The 21,992-nt window shown below is 38.8% G+C and overlaps 2 protein-coding genes across 4 annotated transcripts in view; one reads left to right on the top strand and one right to left on the bottom strand.

Moving 5' to 3' along the window:
• LOC149310556 (uncharacterized) overlaps positions 1–3,459 on the top strand; it is a 37,557-nt gene extending 34,098 nt beyond the window's left edge. For 2 of the 3 annotated variants that reach the window (XR_016281682.1, XM_089529181.1), the window contains one exon: positions 1,860–2,216. Coding sequence is in view for 1 of the 3 variants with exons in the window: in XM_089529181.1 (XP_089385307.1) it covers positions 1,860–1,952 (93 nt within the window). In the remaining 2 variants the exon portion in view is untranslated. Of the gene's footprint in view, positions 1–1,859; positions 2,217–3,436 lie in introns of those variants that run through there. The other variant, XR_016281681.1, reaches the window with a different exon arrangement.
• The window catches only part of THADA (THADA armadillo repeat containing), a 203,073-nt gene that overhangs the window by 44,948 nt on the left and 136,133 nt on the right, over positions 1–21,992 (bottom strand). The window contains exons 30-31 of the mRNA XM_089529183.1: positions 10,207–10,322; positions 62–147 (exon numbers count right to left, since the gene is read on the bottom strand). Of these exons, the coding sequence (XP_089385309.1) occupies positions 62–147; positions 10,207–10,322 (202 nt within the window). The remainder of the gene's footprint in view (positions 1–61; positions 148–10,206; positions 10,323–21,992) is intronic.

Raw genomic sequence — 21,992 nt, 5'->3', positions numbered from 1 at the left:
AATTACAGCGCTATAGAAATAAAGTTTAATAATAATAATAATAATAATAATAATAACTTACCTTTCATTCTGGATTTTCCAAGATAATTATTCAGCAAGACAAGGACATCAATATATGTTGCTCTAGTCACCAAACAAGGATTTTGCCTAGAAACCAAGTCAATGACAGTATTTATATTTTAAACCATGCTTTAAAATCACTGATACAGCATCTAAAGTACTACCAATTCAATCAATCACAAACTGTATCAGAAAATCACCTTTTAATGAATATGTTTAGTTATATTAAGATAAAGTGGAACCTCATTTATACTTATTGAAATGGTAGTTTTGAATGGATTTTAGAATGTTTACTAGGCATATGTAACAGGTAATTTCCCAGGCTTTCATTTGGAAGCTTCTATTTCTAATTTTTTTGTCTTTTACCCAAATTTAATGCTAACATTAAATTATCATAACAATTTCTTAGTTCTTTAGTCTATTTTTGCACCTAGCAAGACTGCTCCACACACACACATCTGCAAGTGCATCCTAGAAAAGAAAACATTCCAGTAGATTCAGAAATGCTGGTAGCCAGAATGGTATGTGCAGTTTCTTTGTTCAGGAGCATTTGGGGCTCTTTGTGAAATCCACAGAGAGCCTGAGCAGAAGAGGCAGGATAGCACGGGTTGAGCCCCTGCTATTCTGCCCCCGATGATCACCTTGGTTAGTCCCTGGGTTAGTGCGGGGAACAGCAGGTGTTCACATATCCATTCACCACATCAACCCAGGACAACTCCTTACCTTTCCAGGGGCCACTCCCCCAGTCGCCTGTCTGATGTGGAAACGGGGTGCCTAAGGGCCAGCCACCCCATTTCTGCATCAGGAAAGTGACTGGAGGAGAGGCTTCTCAGATGGATCATCCACTGGAAGGGTAAGGAGTGGGGGGGGGACTGTCTAAACAGTGCACTTTTGCAATGGAGTTTCTTAGAAACTCTATGCAAATCCAGGGTTATTTTACCCTGAGGTAAAGGTTATGATTTATTAATAAGCTTATTTCATAAACATATTTTTAAATTTTAATTTACAGATAACTATATTTATGATTGGTACATAATTCTCTCACCTACAATTTATAAAAGGAAAAATAGTTTTACAAAAATTGTCTGAACTCATCCTACAACAGTGGGACTTTGGTAGCCACTGGAGTTTGGTTTCATGTCTTCCTTTGGATACAAAATGCATGGATGCCCAATCCCATTATCTACAATGACATAGGCCTGTTACAGACAGCCAAAATAAAGCTGCTTCGAGTCACAGTGGAAGTATGGTGTTTCAATGATGCATGCGTCCTAAGAGTCCAGAAGCCACACCAAAATCACGCTCCAGTCCTGGAGTGTGGCTTTGTGCGACTTCTGGACTCTTAGGATGCATGCATCATTGAAACACCATACCTCCACTGTGACTCGAAGCAGCTTTATTTTGGCTGTCTGTAACAGGCCATAGTAAAATGATGTCCCTTATATGAAATGACAAAATCAAGGTTTGCTTTTTGGATTTTATTTTATTTAAAAAAAATATTTTCAAGCCATGGAAAGTTGAATCAGTAGATGCAGAATTCATGGATATTAATAACTGCACTATTTAGTCCTTCCTATGTTGTTATATATTTATTTAAGGAAAGATCCTTGCTGTGAATTGACTACATGATTTTTCATTACACACAGCTGCGATTTTGCATGTGCATTTTAATCCTCAGATAGCTGATGTACTTTCAAATTCTATTTTTAAACAAATGTAATGTATATCCAATTTTTACTTTCAGGATTTTCAAATGTAAATCAATTAGCTCTAAAAAAAATTCCTCTTTTATATTTCAGGGGAAGAAACTGGCAAAACCACCTCTGAGTATTCCTTGCCTAAGAAAACCCTATGAAATTCATGGGGTTGCCATAAACCAACACGCAACTTGAAGGCAAATACACACAGAAGGAGGCAATATTCGTATCTACAATCTGAATTAAACATTTCCTCCACTTTCTGCCAACACTGTTGTGAGTAAATGCAAACCACTTACAGTCTCAACTATGTATGCTACTAAATGTCAATATATCATGGACAAAGTGCTTCTACCAGTGGAAGACAGATGTTGGGTCTGACTTATCTGTTACTATTGAGCTTCAATTTCATTCTGCCTGATGACTAGTCTTTATAAAGGTTAGGCAAGTAAGTGTGTGTGTGTGTGTGTGTGTGTGTGTGTGTGCGTGTACAATTTTCATCTGCTTTTCAGGGATTCCCTTTCCGCTCTGTCTATGCATGCAGCACTTTCTGGTGGTGATGCTATGGACAAAACAATAGCCAAGGAAATCCCCTTCCTCCAGTCCAGATGCAAGGACCTATATCTGTATGTCACTTATACACTGACAAATACAAACCAAATTATAGTACAGTTGGACCTCTGTACCCATGGATTAAACCATATGTATGGCTTGAAAATATTCAAAAAATATATAGAGTACATTCCAAAAAGCAAACCTTGATTTTGCCTTTTTATATAAGTGATACCATTTTACAATGCCACTATATATAATGGGACTTTAACATCCGTGGATTTTGATATCCATAGGGTGTTCTGGAATCAAACCCTAGCGATTACCAAGGGCCCACCATATAGTGTTTGAGGTACAACAATGTGTGCAATATTTAATTTAATTTTAGTTTATTATTTCATTTTGGTTTCTTTGAACATTCTGTGTTTAGAGAACTGTGTGTGGTGGGGGAAAGTATGAATGATGTTGCAAAATAATATCAGTACATTCTCATTATTTTGACACTTGAAAGTAAAGCAAAGACACACTTTCATAGAACTCTTTCTGTAAAATTATCTTTGTAGCAGATAATATAATACAATTTAATCACAGTAAAATGAATGACCTGTTCTCCCCACAAATAAGAATAATATAAAAGTAATTTTTAAATATTGTTACATATTTTAAGAAGGACTCAAACTAAAGGTATTTTGAAAACTAAAACCAGGAAGGCCTGGTTTGTTTAAAAAATTTATGCTGTTTAAGACTACTTTTAATCTTAGTGTAAATGTGATCCATATCTTAAAACATTTTAATATATTATTTGTAATATAAAGCAAGTACTTTATTAGCATTTTAATGTGGACTGTATAAGAACAGTGTGGGACCACCATTTCATGAGTATGCTGCCTACTCTTTTACTTAAGGGATTGTAACTGTGCTAGCCAGGAAAATGAAATACTGAAAAGCAAAACAAGAGCAGATTATAAAATGAATGCAAATATTTGCTCTGAGAAAAGATGCACATCGTTAAGTGCCATGCCCATAGGAAGTCGTAATTTTAGTGCGGTGGTGCCTACAAAACTGGGTTTGGAAGTATTTTAATGCTCTTCTTTTTTCGTCTTTACATACACACTTGACTGCAAAAGGGAGCCCTGCTGCTTAGAAAAACTGGGCCATATCTGTTTGATTTTATCTTGACAATGGAAAATCACCCACACCTCATGGGGTAGCAGACAAAGATGACCCTCAAACAGTGAATGGTATTAGAGACCACATTCTTACTAAATTGGTGTTCTTCATAAATTCTACTCATCTGCATAGCTGTCAACTAAACAAATGTATCCAGACATTAATTCTATTCCCTTTGGGGTGGGGGTCTGCCAGCACAACTCTGTTCTTAAAGGACCTCACTTTCTTAACACAAGTTCCTTCTCCCTCCTAGAGCCTGCAACATTTCCCTTGAATATGGTACCATGTCAGCCAAAACAGTGGGGAACTGTAATCTTCTAAAAGAAAATATGGTCCAGTAAAGCCAAATCTTCTCCCCCTGCCTTTTCAAAAAGGTAAATGCTACGAAGGGAGAAACTACATAAAAGAAGTAGAAGGAAATTGGGTACCAATACAATTAAGTGGGCTAATTTTGGCAACTGTGCCTTAAGAAAACTGCACATGGTATAAATGCCAGACTAAGACCTCAGGACAAACACATATAAAAACACAGTTCAACCACTATTTCAAGAAGGTAAAAATGAGGTGGATAAAGAGAGGGAAGAAAAGGTAAGAGACTATAAATGTCAGGAAAATAATTGCCTTTTGCACCAATATTAAGATACAGGTAGCAAAAAAGAGGTTCTATTATTCATGCAGATGCTTAAAAGCATGTACCCATTTCGAAAGCTATACTTTAACTTAAAAATAAACCCATTCTAGTTTATACCAATTAGAGGGGTGCTTTGTGGGTGTAGACAAATCAGCCTTGTTCGTGCCACGTTTCATTGTTCCATGATGTTGATGGACTGTAAAGCTGGAAAAACTGGGCTTGATTAAATTAAATGCCAAGTGAAGCCATAAGCTTAACATTTTCTGTTAAGGATTGTGGTCAAAGAAGCATGTGTCATTTTCATGGGTACACTGACCCAGGTTATGCCAAAGGCAGGTGGGATGTTGATGGGGAAAAGGAAATCCCTCCCCAGGGGCAGTAAACAGGAAAAGAAAAGAAAAAAATAAATGGAACAATGGCAATAGAAAATGGAGGTGGCTCCATTTTCTCCAACAAGGAATCATCAGAGTTGGAAGGGACCTCATGGACCACTGAGTCCAATACCCTGCTCAGTGTAGAATCTCTACCTAAGCTTCCTCAGCAAGTTGTTGTCAAAACTCTTGCAAGCTCTGGGAATCTCCACTGCAAACAGATGTGGTTTTTTTTCCAAATGAGATGAAGGGCCAGCTGGGCTGGGATCAGGCTGAGGCTGCCAGAATGGCAACCAGTATCCCCAGTCCCAGGTTGTTCCTCACAACTGGCTATGACAGTTTAGACTGGGAGCAGCAGGCCAATGACAAGTCTGGTGCTGTTGGCCTGTGCCATCTAAACAGGACAACAACAGGTTGGAAGGCCTTTTGGCCTGTGTGTACAGCCCCTAGGATCCAACCCATGAGAAGTAACTATTAATATACCTCATAAGTTTTGATATACATGTGATATAACTTACTGAGTTTTATCTTTCCCTGGCCTGTTACAGACAGCCAAAATAAAGCTGCTTCGAGTCACAGTGGAGGTATGGTGTTTCAATGATGCATGCGTCCTAAGAGTCCAGAAGTCGCACCAGAGCCACACTCCAGCCCTAAGGACTGGAGCGTGGCTTTGGTGTGGCTTCTGGACTCTTAGGATGCATGCATCATTGAAACACCATACTTCCACTGTGACTCGAAGCAGCTTTATTTTGGCTGTCTGTAACAGGCCCCTGTGTTCAAAATTATTTAATCAGAAGGGTTTTTTTTACTGTGTATATTGAACATATTTTGTTAAATTACATTCAAGAAAAACATTTGGGTGAACTGAATATTTTCTTTTCTTTAGTAACAAATTTTAAATGGAACATTTAAGATGTAATGTTCTCTCTAAAGAGTACAGTAAGTCAAACCTTCTTGGGATTGTGAAGTCGAAGGCTTTCATGGCCGGCATCCATAGTTTTTTTGTGGAAAAATGCCAACCACAGAGGCTGGTGAAACATCAGGAAGAAACTCTTCTAGAACATGGTCACATAGCCCGAAAAACCCACAAAAAACTTCCTGGAATTATTTTGCCTACTGATATTTACCCCTCAAAAATATCTTGTCCTGTGCAGAACAGCTGTGTTTTTCTCATAAATGAAAAAGATGGCTGGACTAAAGGTGGATACTAGGTATGAAAAAAGAATACAGTCTACCATTCTTAGCTACATATTATCTTGAGTTACATAACAGAAGTTTAAAAAATCATTTCAGATAAGAATTGTTATATTTCTCTTATTGAAACAACCCCAACTCTGTTATAATACTAATAGTATTGACTACAATACTAACAATATTGACAGTATTCAGAGAATCATAACAAAACTTGTTTTATCAAACCAAGATACAAACTATTGTTCCTGCCTGTAAATGAAGCCAGTGTGCTTTCCCTTTTACAGAAACAACAACTATTAGCTGTAACTTCTCATTCTACCCAATTTAAAAATGATACTTACTAGTTTTGGAACAGTTTGGATCTATAGCTATGGATCTTGGCTTTTTCTGAAGCTGGTAATCATACTGCTCTGATTTGAATAAAATCAGCTTAACGAAGAGGTTGTTCTCACTAGGGGAAACCCCGCGTTCTGAATCGAATCCTAGGAGTGGCGTTCCTACTAGGATCCGATTTAAACCTAGAACGGTTCTAGAGCAACCCGCAATCGTCCCCACTACAATTCGAATCATAGAGCGGTTTAAAATTTTGAATCGTGTTTTCGTCATTTAACGCGCGTTAAAAAAGTACTAGGGTTGAACCTACATTTTCCCCTTGAATCGGGATAGGAACTGGAGCATTTAAATAGGAACGACAGCCTTTGAAATCGGGTTAGCTGGATGGGAGGAGCGGAGTGCGATGGGGCTGGCCTTGGGGGAGTTGCCCTTTCTGTCCCCATCCGTCGTGGCTGTCGCCATTTTTGCTTCCCTCACCCCTTTGTCCGCTGTGGTCTTTCAATAATAGATAAGGATTTTTTTTTAATGGTTTACAGGCGCTTAATCTCTTCAGCGCTTTAAGCGCCTGAAGTCCCGGCTGCTCAAGCGCCTGCATCTGCCCAGGCAGGGAAGGGAAGGCTCCTCACGAGGAGGCATCTGATCTCGCCCAGGCAGGGAAGGGCTCTGATCAATTGGGGGGGGGGGGAATAGAGCCTTTCTCCCTCCCTTTCTCAAATGGAAACTGCCTTCTCCTCCAACCCTGGAAAGAGAATCTTTGGGAAGAGTGCTCCCTCCCTGCTTTTCCAGCAGCCTCCTTCATTGATCTCTGGGCTCTCTGAAGGGATTCTCCCTGGCTGTCTTGGGACGTCTCTTGCTCTTGCTTTATTTGGCTTTCACTCTCTCCTCTCTCTTAGGTCTTTACCCCACGCTCTGTTTTCTCTCCTGCTTTCTCACCCTCGCTCTTGTACCTTTATCTATTTTTTGACTGTAGCCTTTTGCCGCTGGGATCATTCTCTTTTCCCCTTTTCTGTCTTGTATCTCTATCCCATTTAAACTGACTGCCTTCTCCTCCTTGATCCCATTTTCCAACCCTGGGCTTTGGATGCAGAACAGTCTCTACCCACTGAAACCCACTGCCTTCTCCTCCTTGATCCCATTTTCCAACCCTGGGCTTTGGATGCAGAACAGTCTCTACCCACTGAAACCCACTGCCTTCTCCTCCTTGATCCCATTTTCCAACCCTGGGCTTTGGATGCAGAACAGTCTCTACCCACTGAAACCCACTGCCTTCTCCTCCTTGATCCCATTTTCCAACCCTGGGCTTTGGATGCAGAACAGTCTCTACCCACTGAAACCCACTGCCTTCTCCTCCTTGATCCGATTTGGCAAACACACACACACACACACACACATTACAGACAGACAGACAGACAGACACACACGATTATATATGAATACTCACACACACACATGCATATATATATAAATGCATACACACACAAACATATAGGTATATATACACATATATATTTGTGTGTGTGTGTTTGCATATGAGTGTGTGTGTGTGTGTGTGTGTATAAGGTAATTATAAAGTAACAACTTTTTTAATTTATGAAAAAACCCTCATCTGTAGTTCCAAACCCACTGTAGAAATAATACAGTTTGAGACCCCTTAACCTGCCCTGGCTCAGTACTAAGGAATTATGGGAACTGTTGTGTTTGTGAGACATTTATCCTCCTCTGCCAGAGAGTGCTGGTGCCATAATAAACTACCATTCCCAGGATTCCCTAGCACTGAGTTATGGCAGGTAATATGGGGAGACGCAGAAGAGGACGTTTGAGCGATTAAGCACCTTCATTGGTCCATTTGAAAAAAAAACCCGCCAAAAATACATCAATTCACAAACGGTCAATGAAATGGAAACGATGCCAAAAGATAAATCGCTTCCAAATATTCCGGATTAACGTTACGTCATTCTGACGTACTATTGATTGACAGCTCCAAATAAGGTATGGAGGAGAAAAATCAATTTATTTAAACACCGATTTCATGCCAAGTAGGAACGCTTGCAGGTAAAAACTTCGATTTAAAAAACCAGATAGGAACGAAGAATAAAAGCGATTCAGAACGCGGGATAAGACCAGGGTTATTTTGAATCGGTTTTATTAAAAACGTATTTTAAATCGTTTCAAATCTTAAGTGAGAACACCCCCGAAAACTATGGTTAACTATAGATGTCTCCATCCAAAAGGCTCATGAATCTCTAGGTTTATTAAGCCTACAAATATGATAATATAAACCAAGGAAACCCAGTTAAATCATGATATTTCCTCCCTTTTTCATCCATAAAGCTACTCTTTATTTCAGCAATGGGAGTCATGCAGCACTCTAGATATTGTTGGACTGCAACTCCCAGAATTCCTTATCAACAACAGCATCAGTCCAACAACATCGGGAGGGTCGCATGACTCCAGCCTCTGATTAGGCAGGACTTTTCTACTCTTGGATTTAAAATGATCAAGTAAATATTAAATAGTGGTCCAATTTGTATTCATAGATGTCACAAGTGACTAACTCCACCTCTTGAATAAGACTCTCAAATCAATATAATATTTCAATGTATCCTACACCTTCCAGCTAAATCAGTTAGTTAGGTGAGCTACAAACATTTGCTGAGTGTGGAGATTTTCTAAGCCTCTTGGAAAGTGAAACCTCTTTGCTACCATGTGTCTACTCATAATAATGTTTCACTGAGTTCAAAGGGGTTCTCTGACAGGTCAGTGCCTGTAGGATTGCCCTGTAAAACTGGTGAATTTGTTAGCTGTGTTTTTGCCACAGCAATGATCTCTTTTCAGTCTATGCCACCTCCACTCTAACTTTTAAAAAAGAAATTTCCTTTTGTGTTTGAACATTTTAAAAATACACATCTTCATTCACATAAATAGGAACTGACTATGTGACATGGCAACAGAAGAGAAGTATTTAAAAACAGCAAAGTTCATGACTGTATCATACATTTAGGAGGAAAGAGCAAAAAAAGGGGAGGGTTTGCTGATAATAATAATAATAATAATAATAATATTTATTTGTATACCGCCCTCTGGCAAACCAATCCGGGCGGTTAACAACAGTAAAATAGTAAACAGTAAAATATAAATTATGACAATTAAAAACCCTTTATCCCTCCCCCCTTAAGACAGTATTAAATAGTATAACATATTAAAAACACAATATCAGCATAAAAACAGCAATTAAAACTAAAAACCCTGATATCCCTCTGTTGATCCTCAACCATCACTAAGATGGGGCCACGGGAGGAATGAGGGAATCAGGGAACCTGGGAACCTGGGCCGGGATGGTTAATCTGGAAAGGCCTGCCGGAAGAGATCCGTCTTGACCGCTTTTTTAAAGCTGTCTAATGATATTATCTGACGGATCTCATCTGGCAGGTCGTTCCAGAGTTTGGGGGCGACAGCAGAGAACGCCCTCTGGGAGGTCGCTGCAAGCCTAGATTTTAGAGGCTGCAGTAAGTTCCTCCCAGAGGACCGGAGAGCGCGAGGAGGATTGTACGGGAAGAGGCGGTCCCTAAGATAGCTTGGACCCAAGCCATTTAGGGCTTTAAAGGTGATAACCAACACCTTGTACTGGGCCCGGAAGCTGATAGGCAGCCAGCGGAGGGACCTCAAAACCGGAGTAATGTGGTCCCTACTAGATGTACCTGACACAAGCCTGGCTGCCATGTTTTGAACCAGCTGTAATTTCCGAGTCAAGCACAGGGGTAGCCCCATGTAGAGTGCATTACAGAAGTCAAGGCGTGAGGTTACCAGCGCGTGCACAACCGTCTCGAGATCCCTTACTTCCAGAAAAGGGCGAGCTGGCGTATCAGCCGAAGCTGATAACAGGCACTCCTGACCGTCGCAGTTACCTGATTTGTCATCAGGAGCGACGAGTCAAGGAGCACCCCCAGACTGCGAACACAGTCGCTGGAGGAGAGTGTGACCCCATCCAGGACTGGAGGTTGCAACCCAATTCTTGGTTTCGGGGCTGCTACCATGAGCACCTCCGTCTTGTCTGGATTCAGTTTCAATCTGTTTTTCCTCATCCAGCCCATTACCTCCTGACTGAAACAACTTTCTTCATTATGTCTTTAGTCCAATACAAAAATGTCAATGCTATCATCAGTTATCAACCTGTGATAAGTTTAGTTTTTTAACATACCTCTTAGCCAACCACAGCTTGGCTTCAATACAAGTGATGATGTTGCTCAAGCATTGAAGAAAGCCTGAATTAGCCTTCTGTTTGGAGTCCAAGTAGGACTGCAGCAAGTGAAAGACCTATGTTAAAAAAAAGCAGACTGCTGTAATAATATTTTCCAAATATCCAGTTCTTCAGCTTTTGGCTTTGCTCAAAAATAACAGACGGGGAAAAGAACCAAACCACCTGCAGAATGACTCTCTACAACTTGTACAGAAAGAGTTTATTGGCTCTGGGTTTAAGTCTAAAGCGATATTCTTCATCACTGTTTTGTGTCCTCCAGTACAACACACTTTATTGAGCAGATTGCCTCCTTTTCACCAGCATTCATTTTCTGTAACATGAAAAATTATAAAGCCAGCCTTATATCACACAACGGAAACAAAATGTGCTATATTTACCAAGAGAGACACCCTGCATGGATCATTTGTATTAAATGAATTATTTCAGGAACTAGTCAACAGTTATTTGGGATTACTTGTACTAATAATTCTTACCCTCCTTGCTGTTAGTCTGCTCAAAACCTTCCACATTCTAAAGCTTTCCAACCCATTAGAGAAAAGACACAGAACAGAAAAACAGTAACAAAGAAAGTAGTTTCTGCAGTCTGCCCCCTGCAATAGCAATAGCATTTACATTTCTATACTGCTTCATACTGAACTAAGTAGTCTCAAAGTGGTTTACAATATGTAAGGTAATTGCCCTCAACAAGCTGGGTACACATTTTAGTGACCTATGGAAGGATGCAAGACTGAATCAACCCTGGAGCCCTGGGATCGAACTCACAACCTGGTGGCTGCAATACTGGCCATCAGTGTTCCTTGCCACCATTCCTCCCTCTCCAGACCGAAGCATCTTAGATTACATCCCTTAAAAAAGGTCAGGGGACTGATTCACACACTGCTATTCTACTCTATTCTAGGACTAACAGTATTGATCATGACAGCTAAGAAAATTTCCAGAACCAATTTTCTGACTACATTTTTGGCATTGACTAAAACCCCACTCTACCCTCATCTAATAGTACACAAGTTTTAAGAGTGCTCAGAAATGATGTGGCAGAAACAATCTATAAGAACAAGGCACAATTAATAAAAATGATAGGTTTGTAGAGTGAGTACAAAACTAAACACAACATAATGCATTGTGAGGAAGGTTTTTGGGGCTCTATCCCATACCTAGGTGTTCTTCAGGGCAACATGAAGAAGATATGTCCTCATTAGGTCTTGCTTACCTCTTCTATACCAAAGGTGCTGCTATTTCATCACTATTACTACTCTGTTAAAAAGACCAGCTCTACCTGCTCTTCAGGCTTTTATAAGAAGCTAGGAGTTTATTTAATTTTAGTAATCCTTTCATATAACACCAAATCTAGTTAAAAGGGGATGACAGGAATGCATGTATGATAGGAAGGTTATAAAACCCTGCAAGGCCCTATTCCTAATTTTCAATCATATTTCATGTCTGAAACAACCCAAAATCATGTCATTTAACCACTCAAAACTAAAAGCTTCAGGGATCTTTTTGCAGTGCAGTGTTTTTCAAAGGAGTTATGTCTTCTAAATGCCCATTTAAACTATCAACTTAAATAAAATGACAACCTGTTGATGGATGTGTAAATAAGATTCATATTTGCTCAGTATACTGGGAAAATGAAGAAATGTGTTTTTGTCGATCAGGGTAAGCTTTTCCTTGACTCCTGAAAAATAACAGTGTCTTCTTTCAGTTGTACCATCCAAGCTGCATCAGCACATTTTCTACAAACACTAACAAGACCATCCTGAAATTGAGATTGGCGTTTTTTCATCAAAAGTTGGATAACTGAAATGGTGACCTTACATGGAGGAACCACTAGAAATGAACACAGCTTTAAATTAGGAAGGGAAAAAACAGTTTCCTAGTTTACTGAACATTAAATAGGAAAAGGAAACATAAATCAAGATGTGTGCTTGCCCTTAAGATTTATTTTTTCAATGAAATCATAACCACAGCAAAACCTTTTAGCATCTAAAATAAAATTTACCTCCTGTCAGGTCCCATGTTTCTGCCTTGTGCCATGATACTCTCTGTGAATTGTGGGTTGCAGAAGATCCACAATAATCTCCTTCAAACCTACTCCAAAACCTACTTCTTCTATGAAATCATTTAGTAACTGATATAAGTGTTCCATTTATAACCTTGTGCTAGCAGCTGCCCTTTTATTCTCACTGTGACTTACTAACAAACTTTCTCTTTTTATATATTTTAGTCAAGTCAAGCTTATGCCTAGAGTAGCTAGTTATTATCTGTTTAATGCAGATTATTCCTTTTGATCTCCTATATTTTAAAGCAGCCTTTAGGCCAGGGTGCTAATTGTTTTGTTAGCTGAATTAAAATTTATAGAGGTACCCTGTACGATATTTATTCAATCAGCCAGAAACCACACTTTTGGGATCCTAGGTAACTACTTACACCTGAACACACAACTTTGCTCTCCTTGCTTAGCTAGCTTTGCTCCCCACTATACAAGATTGTGTACCTAAGCATTCAGAAGCCCCTGGTTAGTTTCAGTTAGAGTACTGAAACAAAGCAAAAGTGGTTTCAGCCACATTTAATCATATTTACCAATAGCAGTCCTACAGGACAAAATGATGTAAAGACAGCTTTAGCACACACTTCTATTGCACTGAAAAGAATCCATATAAATTTTTCAAAAGGAATCCAGGACTAGCAGAAGGAAGATGGCCAAAATATAATAGATTTCTAAATTTTTGGCTCTACTCCAACTTTGCTAAATCTGGTAGGCATCTTTCTATAGCAGTGGTTATCAACCTTCCTAATGCTGTGACCCTTTAATACAGTTCCTCATGTTGTGGTGACCCCCAAACATAAAATTATTTTCATTGCTATGTAATAACTGTAATTAAAAATATGTATTTTCTGATGGTCTTAAGTGACCCCTGTGAAAGGGTCATTCGACCCCCCCCCCTCCAAAGGGGTCGTGACCCACAGGTTGAGAATCGCTGCTCTATAGAGTTCATATGATGAAAACAAGCATCTGTGCATTCACATCTATTCTCACACTGGGACCATACCTCCAACCTGTCTTGTCACCTTAGGTTTTCTTCACTTGGAGGCCATCTGCACTGCAGAATTAATCCAGTTTGATACCACTTTAATTGCCAAGGCTCAGTGCTATGGAATTTTGGGAATTGTAGTTTGTTGGGGCACCAGAGCTCTCTCACAGAGAAGGCTAAATGTCTCGCAAAACTACAGTTCCTGAAATTCCATAGCATTGAGCCATGGCAGTAAAAGTGGTGTCATACTGGATTATTTCGGCAGTGCAGATGCAGCCTTACTTAGTAATAGTCTACACATATATTTGAAACGTTGTATTTTAGTAAACGGATATTAAATCAACAAGAGACATAACTTAATAGACAAAACTTTTAATTTTGTGGTGCTTCTTATTTATATTTATAAAATGTCTGAACTCAAACTCATTTTGCAGCTTTCCCTAACTGCTCTAGGCTTAGGAGGCAACCTGCCCTGCTTTGCTAAGAAATGAAAGCTTAATATAATACAGAATAGGCAAACTACCATCTATATAAGAACATTTGTGGGATGCTTTGATGTAGTCAAACAAAGGGAAGTCAAATGGTAATACTGTTAATATATGAAAAGTCAATTGACCATTCAAGTTGATCAAACTGTAATTTAATACAATGCCAACATATGGTTTTCCTTACGTGTCAACAATAGCTGCACTGTAGAAATAATCCCATTTGACATCAATTTAACTGCCATTTCTCAATACTATGGAATTCTGGGAATTGTAGTTTTGTGACACATTTAGCTTTCTCTGTCAGAGAACTGTGGTGCCACAACAACCTACAATTCCCAGAATTCTACAACACTGAGTCATGGCTGTTAAAGTCATGTCAAACTAGATTATTTCTCCAGTGCAGATGCAGCCACTGATAACATGCTAATACATGTTACAGTCCAAATGTGGCAAAATCTAAATTCTGATTATTAAATTACCCTCTTCTAACAGTACTTCTAATCTTATGGAGTAAATTGATTTTACTTCTTGAAAGGCTCGTAATAAACTGTTTCAAAATTATATACAATATATAACTTGGATGATGCAACTTTACTTGAACATATGAGTACATAAAATAAATTCTGCTTCATACAGAAGCAACTACAAAGAATGCAAATGCAATTTACACGTTTCTTAATTCTTTTTAATGGTTGTCTATGAATTAGATAAGACTTAGAATTAGTTAAACATTTCCCTCCCCCTCCCACCCATAGCTAACCTGGAGTCCTAAAAGGTATGCTTGAATGTCATTAGCTTGCTTGTAATAATCAAATATACAATACAGCCATGCCCTTTGTAGCCATGGAATCAATCATCCATGGCTTGAAAATATTCCAATAAAAATTCCAAAAAACAAATGTTGATTTTGCCATTTTAAATAAGGGACACCACTTTACTATTCCACTGTATATAATAGGACTTGAGCATTCATAGATTTTGGCATCCTTGGTGGGGAGGAACCTGGAACCAAACTCCAGTGAATACCAAGGCCCCACTGTAAAAATATGCACATTCCAAGCTTGAATGATGAAACAATACTGTGACTGTTCTGTTCAGTAATTCTTTAAAATGACATCATCCTATAGAGTTGATTTTCAACACGGTAAATTTAACTCCCTGAAAAAATAGAGATGTTTCAGCAACTGAAACAAAACACTGTAAATATTAAGCTGGAAAACTGCAGCATTAGTAGAGGGTAAAGAATGAGGAGACCCATTTCAAAATAGCAATAATGAGTGGAGCAATATTGAGGGAGGCAGGTGAATTTCTGTTGGTACCACCTCCCCCATTGTAGCCTTTCATGGCATCTCCTCCACTGGGTGTATTTTGATTAGTGAAAGTTTATCTGTTCCTCCCCTCCTGTATGTTAACCTTCCATGACATCTTTGGGAAATGGGATAAACATAACATCAAAGCTCCATCCTCAGATGCAGTACACCACTAAATGCAAATAGTTGGGGAAATAATAGATGAAGGCCTGTGAGATTCCTGGAAGCATCTGACTGGTTACACTATGAAACAAGATGCAACACTAAAGGAATCTTTCAGTCTGATCCAGCAGGCATCTGATAGCCAATGCCTATTCAGGAAATATATATCATAATGAAAACAGTTTTCTTGGTGCTTAATTTCTAATTACTCAACAAAAAATATGAAGGCAGAAAGTGGGTCGGAAGCAAGGCCAAGGGAGATAAGTCTGAGGGCCAAATTCCATTTAAGAGACTGCACTGATACAATGGCAAGAGCCAAATGCAAAAGGGCATGATCAAAACTGCCAATGAGTATGCTTAAAGGGATCTTTATCACACGCAGCTTTTAAGCAACGATTCCCATGGGAAGGAAGTGGCATCGGCAATGCTGATTGCACAACGCCACTTCCCTCCATAGCTGCCCCATTCTTGATCTGTGTCTTTTCATTCACGAGGGAAACACATGAATGAAATGCCAATCACACCATGTCACGGGTGCAGAGAGTAATTCACATGGCAGTAGCGCGATTGGCAGTCACATGGTCTCACTGTCCCCTCCTCCCCTTGCCCTCACCCCCTCCCCTTTTAAAAAATAATTCCCAACTTTTTTTTTTTTTTTTTTTTTTTTTTTTTTTTTTGGCATTACTTTGGTGCTCTGGAGCCCTGAAGTTTCAGAAATTGTTTTAAGAGAGGACTGGGGCTGCAAAATAGCATGAAAAAAGTTTGGGGGGGATTAAAAATGTGAAAAGCATGCCAGGCAAGACATAAGAGGGGAAGGATGGGAGACAGAGAGGGAAAGAGGGGTTAAGGGAGAGGAAAGGAACACAATGTTGGCAGCAGCTCCATTGCTCCTATGCCAGTATTGTACCAGGTTGCAGGACTACAGTGCGAAAGGGGCTGATGTGATAAAGCCCAAAGCTCTTACCATCAGTGACAATGTTTTAGGAGAACAATTTCACCTTTTTAGACTGAAGGAAGAAAAAAAAAATAGAAATGCTAGGAAATCACCAGAGGTAAACTTCACAAGGGGTAAAAGTCATCTGAGGAATCCCAGAGGGCCGACTGGGATTCCAGGAGGGACAGATTCGGCCTCAGTGTTTGAGGTTCCCTAATCCACCCCTGAGCACTAAGTTGTAGCATGAATATTCTAGTAAAGAGCACAATACAAGGTGTTGTTTATTACCTTTAAAGCCCTACATGGCTTGGACCCAAGTTACTTACGGGAATGCACCTCCCTATACAATCCGCCCTGCACTCTCAGAACAAATGGGAAGAAATTGTTAGAGGTACCAGCATCTAAATATGTTTCTACTTCCCAAAAGCATTTAGTATAGCTGCCCCCAGACTATGGAATGGACTCCCAGAGGAGATCCGCCTTGTTACATCCCTGGAAATTTTCAGGAAGGCGGTTAAGACAGAGCTTTTTCGACATGCATACCCACATGACCTTCTATGAATTACAGACTGTTCTGTATGGAATGAGAGCATCTGACCCATGATTGCTGATTTTATGTTTTTAACTGTGGTTTTATAATAATAATAATAATAATAATAATAATAATAATAATAATAATAATTTTATTTAACAAAAACTTCCCTCCCCCCTTAAAAAGTTATTAAATCAATTATAATTAAAACCAACAAATTAAACAACATAACACATACACACCATTACAAAACAGACAAAAACAAAACAGCAAACTGTGGCAGCAATCCACTCAAATTTCCAGAGAGGACCTTAGGGACTCTCATGAGAAGAGGGTTCTTGAGGGTGGGATTATCTATCCAGGAAAGGTCTGCCGGAAGAGATCCGACTTGACAGCTTTTTTAAAGCTGTCTAAAGATGTCAGTTGACGAATCTCATCCGGCAGGTCGTTCCACAATCTGGGGGTGACAACAGAAAATGCCCTCTGGGAGGTAGCCGAAAGCCTAGATCTTTGAGGCTGCAGCAAATTCCTCCCAGAAGACCGGCGTGTGCGGGGAGGATTATATGGGAGGAGGCGGTCCCTGAGACAGTTTGGACCCAAGCCATTTTAACTTGTGTGGTAATAATATTGTAACATTTTAATTGTATTTTTTAAACTCTGCTGTGATCCCACCTCAATCCAATTGGGAGAGGTGGGAAGATATAAATAAACATTATTATTATTATTATTATTATTATTATTATTATTATTATTATTATTATTATTGAGGGTCTAGGTAATTTAATTTCCATTATCTAAATCAAGGGTGGATACAATGGAAGCTCCCCAAGACTCCTTTTTCAGTCACCCCCATCAACTCTAGAAGTATTGATTAAAAACAATACCACCATGAAAAAATTGGTGCAGTTTGTCACCAGAACATGGTGGAAAACCTAAAAACACATTGAAGAAATTAGAAACTGGAAGCCTTTAATTACAGATTTCTTTAAAATGAAGGAGGCTGGGGTCTTTGTGAAATAAGTTCTTTTGTACTAGCCATCAGATGACATTAGACTGACGCCTGTGTTTCTTCAAACATCATAAACTCTGCACTTACAGAAAGGAAGATAACCCTTAATGAAACTCTACTCCAGCAAAGGGATAAGCCGCATAATAATAGTGATTACTAAAACTCAGCAGATTTTCACTCCATGCATATAAATGAGACTATTTATAAATTTTACTTCCCATCAGGCTCAGCATGTCAGCTTACAATAACAACTTAATGTTAATGATTTCCAGTAATTTTCACAGCACCATTTTGCTGCAAACACCTCACCCTAGGTAAATATTAGGGCAATCTGAGGACTAACTACATAATCAAAAGAAGCTTAATGATACTGTGTTAATGCTGTGAAGTAAACATTAAGCCTTGTTGTATACTATGTTGTTTTGTTTTGCTAATGTCACACAAAAATTTTAGAGAACTCATTAGTATGTGATTCTCCACACCTAGCTAAAATTCAGTTCATCTTGGAACATCTACTTTAATAAGTTCATTTGACATTTCAAAAATGATAAATTCTCTGGATAGCATTACAAAAAAAGCAATGATCACATACATGAAAAAAGATTCTAAGATTTGAAAATCTCCTGTGAATTATTTACATCATAAAACGTATTACTATTTACTGATAAATGGCTTCATAGCTATATCTATAATACAATTTTATATACTTTATCCACTTTCTGGCTATTGTAAAAAATGAAAAGAATTAACAGAAACCATGAACAACTTAAAGTACTATTTCCATCAAAAGAGTTTTCCCAACATACTTACAACTGTCCACAGACATAACTGAATAATCCTAATCAATGCAAATGAAATTAGTATTATATAGAAATGTCATAGGACAGTTCTTCCGCACACCAACACATTCTTCATATTTACTATGCTTAGTAATACAAGCCTGTGCTCCAGCATTCTCACTTAGAATCTTTTCTCGTGTATGATTTGTTCACCCCTTACTTCAGAAGTGACCCTATGTCCTTTTAGATGTAATTGGACTAAAATTCCCACAATTCCTAACTGATGGTCATGAGACATGAAGCCAACAACACCTAAGAGCCACAGGTTCTCCATCCCTACCTTATTTGCAGTGGATGAAATCTCTCAGACCTACTTAAATGCGATGTTCCTTCCTTGTTAGTATAATAGTATATGGAGATTCTTGGTTAATACAAAGTGCCAGTGTATGATAATAGAAATATTTGAGGGGCTTGTCTTTGTCTTGGGGATTTGGAAAATATGCTTCCTAAGACTGATAACGACTTTTGAAGAGCTATTCAGCTATTCAGTTATTAACAAATTATCCTTTTTTAAAATAATAATTTTTTGAGCATTGTCTGAGAATCATCAGAATCTTTCCCAACTTCTCAAAAATATATTTAGAAAGAATAAGCTTATAAGCGATTATTCCCAGAGCCCTTTCTGAATGCCTCTCTTGTCCTAGCAAACTATTTCTGAAGACATAGGCCCGGTACATAGGTACCTTTTGGAATGTCCGGGCTGGCGGCAGCCTATTTCCCTCTGGAGGGAAGCCACAGCCACCAAACCATGTGGCTTCCCGCTGCGTGGTGCTTAGGTCACATTGGTGGTGTCTGTGTACACCATTAGTATGTCGCCACTCCATATTAGGGTTAGGGTCCATGCAGTTGGTGCACAGTCCCTAACCCTAGTATCGCTGCCGCCATGCCCCTTTTGGCCCGTATGTCTCAGGCCATAGTTTATAAGCAGAAGAGCTGGCAATAGCAGAGGTCCAATTCAGAGAAGAAGAGAATATAAGATGAAATTTCCTTTAGGTACACTGTAAAATTTATGCCTGAACAAATTAACAAATTTGTTAATCTTTAAAAGGACACAAGACACTTGTCTTTCCTGCAATTCAGACTACTGACACAGTTCAGGAAAGTGTTACAATACAGATGCATCACAGGTTCATAATGTATGCTCAATAGCACCCAAGACCTTATGAATGAGGTTACTAAGACTTCTGCTAATGCCAGTTAATCAGCTGTCCCAGCTTTTCTCCCTCTTTGCATTTGCTGCATTTACTTGAACCAACAGAGAAAAAGAGATGATTTTGGAATCCATACTGCACACTCCAAAGGTTGATAGTTTGGGGGGGGGGGGGGGCACAGACAGAAGGAGTCAATGGTTTCCTTGGGAATTGAAACAAAGAATTCATTTCCAAATCCTAAGGTTTCCTAAACCTTAGCTTTGCTTTTTTCTGTGCTGCTGAATACCAAGTTGATAATTTTATTTCACCCCAAACCCCAAAATCAGCCTTTTGAAACAGTCATCATGGGCCATCTTGTAAAACTGAGGCCCCAACCATCCACACTGCTTCACCTTCACTTACACTGAAAATCAAATAGCATTTTGTTTCCATTTATTTAATCTGGGAGATTCTTACGGAATTCTGTACATTCAGCTTGGGTTTTCAACACACCTAACAATAGGATATGATCCCCAACTGGGCTACTTCTGCTAATTCAAACCAGGTATCTATCCATGAGGTGGTACTGTAAGAAGACTTGATCTCTTCTTCCAGCCTGCTATGTTTCAAGGAGCCTCTAAGAAAGGACACAGTTACAGGGACTTTATGACAAAAGATACGCCTACCAAATCAACTAATTTACAAATTTGCTAACACTTAACTTGTTCAGAAGTCTTCGGTTAGTCACAATCTCTCTATATAACTTAATGCATAGTATTATTGGAAAAGGAAATGACAATTCTGTGTGGGATGGCACCCTCTGCTGTCCTGATATCCCTATGTTGTGTATCACTTAGCTGAGCATACAGTACATCAAGAAATCAGACCATGACCAGCAAGGGGGAACGCTGCAGTGACTCACACACATGTATCCAAGAGCCCATTATTATCTATGCTTTTAGCACACAGATATCACCCACAAGCAGTGCCAAAGTAACTACACCCAAAGCATTAAGCAAAGCACCAAAGCCCAGAGAACTGTATGTTCTACACAGTAGCAGAACAAACAGCAGAAGCCCATGAGAAGAGGGCATGAGTATGTCAGTGTATTATTTATATTTCTCTATCTGTATACATTTGTTTTTAATTTATTTGTAAACTGGGCAGTTCAGCCATATTTGATTATAAAGTACTTCCTTAGAAGACAACTTCTTGAACTGCTTAGAATCACGGTACATGTACATGATTATATAAAGACCAAAAGTGTAAGAATTTAATTATAAGGGCAAAGGAGATACATGGCTGTTATTATTTTTATTTAGGTGAATGTTTTTCTCTTCACCTGACACTAATATTCCCCTTTTCCAACTTCAAAGAAAATCTTATCTTGGTCTATAAAACTGAGCTAAGAAGAGGAGCAGCTGCAAGGAAGTTGCAACGAAAAACATTTAATTATACTGGCTTTATTGCTTTGATCTCTAGGTACTGTAACATTCATTCACAATATCAGCCTTTATAAATCAGCTATGAAGCAGTACGTTTTAAATGCTCCTGCCAAATCAAATAAGAGACATAATACATAATCAGCAATATTTCTATACTAAAGGTACAAGGCAGTTAACAGAGAACTCTGCTCTATGAGTTATGAGCTGAAATGCATATCATATAGAGGGCACCTATAGAAGATGCAGCCTTTTGCTTCAAGATGTTGAGCAGTCGAACAAAACATTGCTTGTCCTTGTGTTCCAAACAGGCCAGTTTTTATTTTCTAAGTCTGTGAAGAATTTTGTTACAAAACCATTGCAGGGAAGAAGTTATCTGCTTTGTCATCACACTCTTACAGTGATGAGTACAATCTCCCAGTGGATGGCATTGATACTGATTTCCTATTAAGTACATTGGACCCTTGTTATACGCTGGAGTTTGGTTCCAAGATCCCCCATGTATAACAAAATCCGTGTATGCTCAAGTCCCATTAAATATAATGACATAGCAAAATGGTGTCCCTTATCAAAAATGGAAAATCAAGGTAAATTTATACTTTTTTGGAACATTTTCAAACCGTGTATGCTTAAATCCGTGTATAAAAAATCCGTGTATAAGAAGGTCCGACTGTACTTTCAAAAAGGATTTATAAAATTTTGAACTTGTTTGTTTTAACCTACATAGCTAGCAAGTTAATTACTACCAAGTAATTGGATAGAGACATGTTGGATTGAAAGGGAAGTGTCTTTGCTGAGATGCAAATGTACGTTAATTTCCTGGACTTTGAAAATCTCCCAATTGCCAC

This window comes from Sceloporus occidentalis, unplaced genomic scaffold, assembly GCF_023333645.1.
Source record: "Sceloporus occidentalis isolate IW3139 unplaced genomic scaffold, rSceOcc1.0.p SCAF_6, whole genome shotgun sequence".
Lineage (NCBI taxonomy): Eukaryota > Metazoa > Chordata > Lepidosauria > Squamata > Phrynosomatidae > Sceloporus > Sceloporus occidentalis.
The sequence above is the reverse complement of the archived record's forward strand: the minus strand, read 5'-3'. Positions and strand labels throughout refer to the sequence as shown.